Consider the following 9,998-nt stretch of genomic DNA (forward strand, 5'->3'; position numbering starts at 1 on the left):
GCTTTAGTTTGCATTTTCATGTCTCAGTTGTTTTACTATAGTTAGTTTCTTGGCTGTATAGACTAAATGACTGTCATCCCTTTTTTTGCACATATTCTGTAATCTAATCTTATCAGTGCACACACATATTTTGATCATTTCTAATGTTCACAACACACCTTTCTAGACTTCTTTCAATTGGGAACAAAGATTCATGTTTTACACTAATGATCTGGTAGTCTCCCATCTTCTCCATCAGTAACAGAATGTATTATATGAGAGAGACTGGGGTAGTGACATCACACATTTCTCAAAGGAGTGGGACAAGTGCCTTTCGTGTGGAATTCTGACCACTATTTGAAAACAGGACAAACTGCATCTGATTGTATGATCTCCCCTTACTTTGTCATTCCTTTTAATATATTTCATTATGTTGGCATTCATTTCTTTCCATTTCTCACATTTATCCATGGAAATTTGTACTGAGGATAAAAGTGGTGAGAGAAGAAGGGAGGAAAAACTCAGGATATGACAGTGAGGTGGACAATTGAAACTCAACTTAGAATGCGTTCTTTAGCATCCCTCCTTGTCATGGTCAAAATGAGCCTCTAGGAAAAACATCTTCAGACCCTGACTATAGAGTTAACAATAATATCTCTTCCTGTCCATTTTCCTGGATCCTCTGTGTACTATTATTGTTGTGACCAAAACACCTGAGAGAAGAACTTAATGAGGAACATTTTGTGTTTCTCTCATGACATCAGAGGGTTCTTTTCTTGATGGCTAGGTCCCAGTATTTAAACAGAATATCATGGTGGCAGGAGAATGTGGTAGAGGAGATTCTTCACTTTGGTTTTTTTGTTTGTTTGGTTTGGTTTGGTTTCTCAAGACAGGGTTTCTCTGTGTAGCTTTGGAGCCTGTCCTGGAACGCGTTCTGTAAACTAGGCTGGCCTCGAACTCACAGGGTTAGGGTTACAGTTGTTTCACAACAACCCTCCCCAATCTTGCTCTTGCAATATTTGTGTTCCATCAACCACAATATTCCCCGAGCCATGACGGGAGAGGGAATAAAACACATGTTCCCTTTTAGGGCTGAACACACAACAGTTACTCATTCTCTGCACTCTGACCAGTTGCCTCTCTATTAATTGCTACTCAGTCAGTGCTGAAACAAAATTTCTAGGTAAGGCTTGAGAGATGCACTAATTTACTGATATATGGATAAGCACTTAGAAGGGAGTTTGATATTATATCTGTTTCACAAAAAAATAGTAGTAAGATCTCCACTAATGCCTATGATGTACCCATTTGTGGGATAGAACCAAGCCTGAATTCTATCCCATAGAGAGAGCTCCAGATCCAATTAGATATCTATCAATTACCTAAGTAGCATCCAAGATACCAAAAATGCCAAGTCAGTCATGACCATACTGGCAGGATTCACAGGATACTGGTTAAGACTTTGATAACTTTTCTCCTCTACCAGCCTTTATAGCACATTCTGGTATTGGAGAAATTCCAGGTCATTACCACCAAATTTATTTTTCCATGTTCTGTGACCCAAGTGTGGGTGTTTTCAGCAATATGGTCTTACCATCAAGGTCAGGGGTAATCATGAACAAGGAAAATAGCCTGCTTTGTTCTTTTTTATAATGTTAATGCTGTATCTTATATAAAAGTTCACAACTAGACTTCTTGCCTTTGGTTATTCTGCTTCCTTTTGATTTTGTAGTTTTCTTTTTCTTTTTTTTAAAGACAAGGTCTCATTTACCCCAGGCTGGTTTCAAATTTACTATGAAGCTGAAAATGACCTTGAACTCCTGGTCTTCCTGTCTTTTGCCTCCAAGTTACTAGAAACACAGGTATGCTCCATCAGGCCTGTCTCAATTTCATAAGGAAAAACCCATTTGTTATCATCTCACCACAATATAATGGATACGTTTGTAATGCATTCTTTTTTCCTTACTTTTAGTTAATGGAATCACATTTATGTTTACTACATAGCAGGCACTGTACTAAGAACTTTATATGTATTCACAGACTTGATCCTCACAATCATCTTAGCAATATTTTTTGTAGTTTGGCTTTGTAACTAAGTAAATGACAGCAATGTATAGATGAGGCTTCTTCGAACATTAATGGTAAAACTTAACCCTCCAGTTTTGTGAATCTGGCAATAACTATGTAAGCATATAAGTTGCCTTTCTCATTTTGTGATCAAATACCAACAAAAGTGACTTAAGGAAGGAATGAAATAAGGGAGGGAGGGAGGGAGGGAGAGAGGGAGGGAGGGCTTATTTTGCTGTACTGTTTGAGGGGATAGATTCAGTGTATCATGGCAGAGAAGGCATGGCAGTAGTCATGAGACAGCAGAGTACACTGAATTTGCAGTCAGAAATCATAGAAAGATGGCCACAAGTGTTCTGCTTGTTTTCTCATTTTTATTTATTCTGGAGCTTGAGGACATGGAAAGCTGTCACCCACATTTAGGGAAAGTATTGCCAGTCTAGAAGCTCCCTCACAGACATGCCCAAAGATTTGTTTGCTGAAAGATTCTAAGTCTTCTCAAGATGTCAAATTGGTCATCATATTGTTGTATAATATAAGTGTACTTTCATCTTTCTTGTCATGTCCAAGTAGTTATTATTTACTTTTTATTAAATCTTCCTAATATTATATACCTAAGGTTATAAATTGGTGATCAGTATATATCTAAGAGTTTTTAGAAATCTAGAAACTGCCTATGATAAGGAGATCTCATGAACCAGTATGGTTTGTACACAAGAACCTTACTTCACTGGAGATATCCTAAGAACCTTCATTTTTTCTGGGAGGATCTCTCTGATCTTAATGCCACAGCAGCATGTATTGACCTGGACACCAGTGTTATTAAAACTCTGGAGGGTCCAGAGAATGTCAAACTTATGTGTGAACATTGGGTTCGGCCCTCCAGTTTGTCAAATGCCTCTTATTTGACATTGACCATACCTGATCTGTAATTACTTTTAATACTTTTTAAAGCCTCTCAGAATAAACTTCCAGTCACCACAAAAGGATATTTGGCATTGAGTTTATGGATGAACCAGTGCTATTTGAGCATTTATTACTGATTTCTCCTTCCTGCCTCCCTGTTTTGCTCTTATGGGTTTGCACTGAAGGCTAACATACCAGTTTTGTGAGAGTCATTGTTGCCTTATATACATGTTCATAATAGTGTCCTTCAAAATATATATTCCTGGAATATTATAAAGCCAAGGAAAACTTTGGAACTTAATATGTTTCTTGTTCTTAGATATAAATGCGATTATGATCCTGTCTAATGGGGAAGGGCACAGAACTCCTTCTTATTGATGTCATGTTGTCTACTCATGTCACACTAGTATGTTTGCAAAATATTTCCTTTTATGTCCCATTGCCTTCACCAAAACCTGCTAAAATGTTAGCTACTTTAGAAACATTCAGTTCTGTCTTGTGTAGCACACAATCCCTAACTTAATATTGTAGTTAGTGAAGTATTAGAGTGATCAGTCTTAGTTTGAAATTTTAACTGTAGTTGTATAAAATCTTATATTTGGAGATCACTTATAAATTTAAAATCTTACTTTTATAACAATGTTCTTTATTTTCCCTTTCTTGCAGTAGATAGCAAGTTACATGATATCTAGTAGATGTAAAAGTATTTTTTGAATGAGTGGACCAATTAATGAATATTTTGTACCCAGCATTATTAAACCTAAGTCTGACACTGTTGTATGTAAAACACAAAATGAGTCACTATAAAAATGTAATTTCTACCCCATAAGCCATAGTCCTGAAAACAGCTTGGTATTGGCACAAAAATAGACAGGCCGACCAATGAAATGTAACTGAAGACCCTGATATTAACCCATACATGTATGAACACCTGATCTTTGACAAAGAAGCTAAAAGTATACAACAGAAAAAGGAAAACATCTTCAACAAATGGTGCTGGAAGAACTGGATGCTGGGATGTAGAAGACTGCAGATAGATCCATGTCTGTAGCCATGCACAAAAGTTAAGTCCAAATGGGTCAAAGACCTCAACATTAATCCAGTCACACTGAATCTCTTAGAAGAGAAAGCGGGAGGTACCCTTGAAGGAATTGGTAGAGAAGACCACTTCCTGAACATAACACCAGTAGCACAGACAGTGAGGTTGACAATTAATACATGGGACCTCCTAAAACTGAGAAACTTCTGTAAGGCAAAGGACACAGTCAACAAGACAAAAAGGCAGCTCACAGAATGGGAAAAGATATTCACTAAACCCACATCTGACAGAGGACTGATCTCCAAAATTTACAAAGAATTCAAGAAGCAAGTCTCCAAAACACCAAAGGATCCAATCAAAAAATTGGGATACAGAGCTAAACAGAGGAGTCTAAACTGGATGAGAGAACTTAAGAAAGCCATCAGGGAAAATTTTTAAAAGTCATGTACAGAAAATGTCCTTTAAGATTAATTTATTTTTATTTTATGTGTATGAGTGTTTTGCTTGAATGTATATAAATGAACTGTGCTTGTGTATGTGCCCAAGGGGGCCAGAGAAGAGCTAGATTCCATGGAACTGAAGTTGCAGAAGGTTATGAGCTGCCATATGGGTGTTCTCTTCAAAAGCAGTCAGTGTTCTTAACCGTTGAACCTTCTCTCCAGGCTCCATATTTTAAAACATTTTTACAGCTTATTGTTTTATAACGGTGATATTCACAGAAAATTGCGTTGGGCATCTTAGTTCTTTGATGTAAACAATTGCCAGTCTGCACTTCCACTGACAGAGAGTCTGGGAAACAGGAAAGAACCTAAGAGATATGCATGGTACCCAAGAGAAGAGGAATGAGGCAAGATCTTCTGAACAGATGGGGAACACGGCCAGGGGCCGGGGGGGAGTGGGAGCTGGGAAGAAGAGAGGGGTAGAAGAGGAAGAGAGAGTAGGCCATGGGGTAACAGGAAGGTTCAGTGGGGAGTAGAATAGGGGGGAAGAGGGAATCATAGGTTAGAAGACAGATCAGGCACCAGTGTGACCTCTAGTGATCTAATGGGATGGCACCAACTGGCAAGCTAAGCAATAGTGGAGAGACCACCTCGAATGCCCATTCCTGATAATGAACTTGATGTCTATAACCATCCTGGAGCCTTCATCCAGTGACTGATGGAAGCAGAGGCAAACACCCACTGAACTGAACCCAAGGAACCCAGTGACAGAGAGAGAGGGGCGATGAGCAAATTGGTAAAGAATGGGCTGGCAAAACCAGCAGAGACAGCTGATCTGAACAGGGGAGAGCTCTTGGACCCCAGACCGACAGCTGGGAGGCCAGCATGAGACTGATCCAGACCCCCTGAATGTGAGAGTCAGTGAGGAGGCCTGGGCAACCTGTGGGGCCCTAGGCAGTGGATCAGTGTTTATCCCTGGAATACAAACAGTTATCGTGTGCCCATAGCACAAAGAGGGATGCTCTCTCAGCCTGGACTCTTAGGGGAGTGCCTGGCCCCTGCCCTGAGTGAAATGACAGACTCTAGATATCCCCGATGTAGAAGAAAATAGCGATAGGGTGGGAAGCTGGGGGGAATGGTGGGGATGCGGGAAGAGGGGTGGGGAGGGAACTGGGATTGACATGTAAAGCAAGCTATTTAAAATTAAAATAATAATAATAAAACAATTCAGAGACTGTTAGTACAAGCTCTGGTGGGCAGCCATCAACACAGTCCAAAGGTATTTCCATGATCTCAAGAGGAAACTTGATAGTTATAAATGGATCATTTTTATTACCCCTTCTCTTTGCCTCAGAAAACATTAATTTGAGAGCTGGAGAGATGGCTCAGTGGTTAAGAGCACTGGCTGACCTTCCTGAGGACCTGGGTTCAATTCTCAGCACCCACATGATGGCTCACACCTGTCTGTAACTCCGTATCCAGGGATTTTGACACCCTCACACAAACATACATGCATGCAAAACACCAATGCACATAAAATAAAAATAAATTTAAAAACACAGATTTGATTTCTGTTTGATGAATTTATTTATTAAAGATATTTATTATAAATGGCATTATTCAGTATTTAATTTAATGTCTAGTACATCATTGCAAGTATCAATCTTCCATTTCTTTATGGCTGAGTAACCTCTGGCACTTACACTCCTCATTTTTATTTACCCCTTGGCACTAGATGAGGATATGGGTTGTTTCAACTTTCACAATAAAAAATTTGAAATTATCTTTTTTCACAGGTGTAGTATATTTCATATTAAAAAATCCTTGTATCTAGTGGCAGTAAATATTGATAATATTCAACTCCTTTCCCCCAACTACTATCAGATACACCCCTCCACCCTTATCTCCCTACCCACCCAACTTTGAAATTTCTTCTTTATTCTTTTTTTAACAAGCAAAAAAACCGTATCAAGTCCATATCATGCTACCCAACTACCCTTGAGAATGTGGCTTGCCCTGGACTGTGGTAGGCCTGCCAGTTTACAGAAATCTAACTCTTCCTCTCCCACAAGCCATCAAACTTCAACAGCTGCTAATGGTGGGATTGTGTGCCTATCTCTCCATCATGCTGGTATTTGTATGGTTTGACTTCGCATAGGTCTTATGCATGCTGTAACAATACCTGAGTTCATTTGTGTATCTGCCCTGCAGTGTGTCTAAAACAGTTTTCTTGAAGCCAGCCACCATCTTTTGCAATCTTTCCACACCATTGCCCATGAAAATTCCTGAGCCTTGTGGGTGAATATAGATAGGACAATGATGAAGTACTTTCCATTTAGGGCAGGGAAATCCATAGTTTCCTTTCCCTGTAGAGTGACCAGTTAAGTGCCTGTGTTAATTTCCATTTACTACAAGACGCTTGTTTGAAGGGGGTTGAGAGATGTGGTGACCTATGAATGTAGCACTAGACTAGGCAAGTTGGCCAGCAAATCAGGGGATCCTCCTGTTTCTAGCTCCTGAATTTGGGGATGCCAAGCTCATGCCAGCACCTCTAGCTATTTTACATTAGTTCTGAACATCATAGGATTCTTATAATTATGACACTTAACAAAACATGCCATATCCCAACTATGTTTTTAAAAATATTTTATTCTTACAAAATTTCATATAGTAGTAATTTATTGCATCATTTCCATTCCTCTCTACCCACTCTCCAACTCCTCCCTTGCTCGATCACCCATCCTATCTCAAATCCATGAACTCTTCTTTAGTTTTTTTACATATAAAATGTATGTGTGTACATATATGAGTTTGTGCACATATATATCACATCTACCCAATTCATTTAGTATTACTGTGATATACATGGATGACCAGGTGGTATTAGATAACCTATTAGGGGAATGGTTCCTGGAGAAAATTTATTCTCCTCTCCCAGAATCCAGAGGCTACTAGTAGTTATTCATCTGGCATATAGCCTTGTGAAATTTCCCCCATTTACACTGGAATGTCCACTGGTATTGACACTAGGAAGATATTGGTTTTATACTTTTGATTTTTTTAAAGCCTACAGTACCCATATTCCTAGGTGGTCTCGCATCCAAACGGTAACCACGCCAACCCTACTTAGCTTCAAAGATCAGACAAGGTTGTTGCTCATCAAGGTGGTATGGTAGCAGATGGAAGATCTTGCTTTAGGATTTCATGGGTGCAACTTCCCTGTTGTGTCTAGAAGACACTATCTAGCAGCAGGTGCCCTGATCATCCAGTTCTTACAGTTTCCCCACCCTATCTTCCATTATTTTTCCCTGAGCCTTAGATATATAAGTTACAATTTAGTTGGCAACCGTTGAGGGTTGAACACCCTATAGGCACTTACTCTGTGTATTTTGACTAGTTGTGGATCTTGGTAATAATCTCCAGCACCTATTTTAAAGATGGTGTTATTAAATGTGATACGGTATAAAAGTATTTATGGAATGAATAAATGAAATCTGATGACTACAGTTCACTAACTTGAGAGAAAGAATGTGTTTTCTTGACTGCTGGGCAGAATAAGAATAAAAAATATTTTTACTCTGCATTCCTTGTAAAATCTGATGAACAAAACATTAAATGTAAAAATACTATTTCTCTGAACTATTTTTATTAATTTAATAGAATCTTTAAATATTAGAAAAACATTTAATTATATTGTGTTCACAATTGGATAAAACTTAAAAAATAAAATTTGATAATTTCTCATATGGTGTTTCTAGGGGAAATATATACATTTTCTTACATGCGTTTCAGAGAATTAACTCTTTCTGAACTGCATGCTCTTTAAGGCTCTCTTGAAGGAAATAGTACAGTTAGTTGTTTGTTGTGAAGTAATTATGCCAGTGACTTGGATAGAAACGTAGCCAGCCTAATAAGATTCAATTGAGATACCTAGTTATTTAAAGTGCATTATATTCGTGTCTGTATGGGAAACCCTATCTTTTTCAGGAAGAAAGAAGTACTTGAAGAAATAAATATTTTGTAAGTAAATATCTTTGTAAATACATATGTATATATGCATACATAAATAAATATATACAAACATATTCTAGCAGAAGCAATAACTTGCACATACCTTAAAAACTAAAGTTGTTACATTAAAACAAGACTTAAAATCCTCATGCTTTACTCCTTTTTAACTGAGTTTTGCCAAATGAAACCTAGTCTATCCATTATAGTAGTTCTTCAAAAGAGTGAGAAGCTGCAGGGAAGTGGTGGTTCAGGCCTTTAATCCCAGCACTTGGGAGGCAGAGACATGAGGATCTCTGAGAGTTCAAGGCCAGCCTGGTTTACAGAGCACCCAGGGCTACACAAAGATACACTGTCTCGAAAAACCAATGCCAAAAAAAACTAAACTAAACTAAAAACAAGTAAGAAGCTAGAGTAATAGGAAATTTAGTGGGCTTTTCAGGGATGTTGAGGAATACAAGTCTTAGAAAAGTCTAGATTCTGGTGCCTTCTTCTAGTGCCTTGTTAAGAAAGTACATCTACCGGGATTTTATCAGTTTCTGCCTCAACATGCAATTCCATGTAATTCTTAACTGCCCCCTGGAAAAACTTATTTATATGCTGTGGGTTTTGGAATCCTTAGATCCTGAAAGAATCCTTATGACACAGTCTCGTATCTGCTTGGTTTTCACCCCATAGACAACAGGGTTCATAGTGGGAGGTAAAAGCAGATAAATATTGGCCACGATGATGTGGCAAGATGGAGGGATGGTGTGGCCCCCAAAACGATGGGAAAAGAAGGAAAAGAAGGCTGGGCTGTAGGAGAAAACAATGGCACAGATGTGGGCAGTGCAGGTGCTGAAGGCCTTCTGCCGAGCGTCTGCTGAGGACAAACTCACCACTGCCCTCAGGATCATGGTGTAGGAAACTGTAATGCACAGGATGTCAAAGCCCCCAATCAAGAGAGCAACCATCAGACCATAAATGGCATTCACCTTGACATTGCCACAGGACAACTTGGCTACAGACATGTGGTCACAGTAGGTATGGTTTATTATATTGCCTCTGCAGTAAGGCAGGCGCTTAGTGAGAAATGTGAATGGAATAATTAGCAGCACTCCCCGTAGGAAGGTGGCAAACCCAACCTTGGCAATGATAGGATTGGTGAGGATGGTGGAGTACCGCAGCGGGTAACAGATGGCTACATAGCGGTCCAGGGCCATGAGCATGAGCACCCCAGACTCCATCCCGGTGAAGGTATGAATGAAAAACATCTGGACAAGACAGTCATCGAATCCAATTTCCTTAAGATGAAACCAGAAGATGCAGAGGGCTTTAGGGATCGTACTAGAGCACATGACAAGGTCTGTTAGAGAAAGCATCGCTAAAAAGTAGTACATGGGTCTGTGCAAGGAGTCCTCAAAGAAGATGAGGTAGAGGAGTCCACAGTTCCCCACCATAGCCACTGCATACATGGAACAGAATGGGAAGGAAATCCAGACATGCATGTCTTCAAGGCCTGGGATCCCATTCAGAACAAAGGAAGCTGGGGTCAGATCTGTGTTATTCTGCACTGACAT

The 9,998-nt window shown here is 39.3% G+C and overlaps 1 protein-coding gene across 1 annotated transcript; it reads right to left on the reverse strand.

Annotated features, from left to right (window-relative positions):
- Positions 1 to 9,032: 9,032 nt before the first annotated feature.
- On the reverse strand, positions 9,033 to 9,998 carry LOC101828348 (olfactory receptor 52N4). The gene has a single exon (XM_013126144.1). It carries the CDS (start codon positions 9,996 to 9,998, stop codon positions 9,033 to 9,035), a length of 966 nt encoding a protein of 321 aa, XP_012981598.1.

The sequence above is a fragment of the Mesocricetus auratus genome, unplaced genomic scaffold, assembly GCF_017639785.1.
Source record: "Mesocricetus auratus isolate SY011 unplaced genomic scaffold, BCM_Maur_2.0 Super-Scaffold_4256, whole genome shotgun sequence".
Lineage (NCBI taxonomy): Eukaryota > Metazoa > Chordata > Mammalia > Rodentia > Cricetidae > Mesocricetus > Mesocricetus auratus.

Bases quoted from the DNA above. Each gene is read 5' to 3' on its own strand.
- LOC101828348 (XM_013126144.1), bottom strand. From the start codon at position 9,998: ATGTCAGTGCAGAATAACACAGATCTGACCCCAGCTTCCTTTGTTCTG.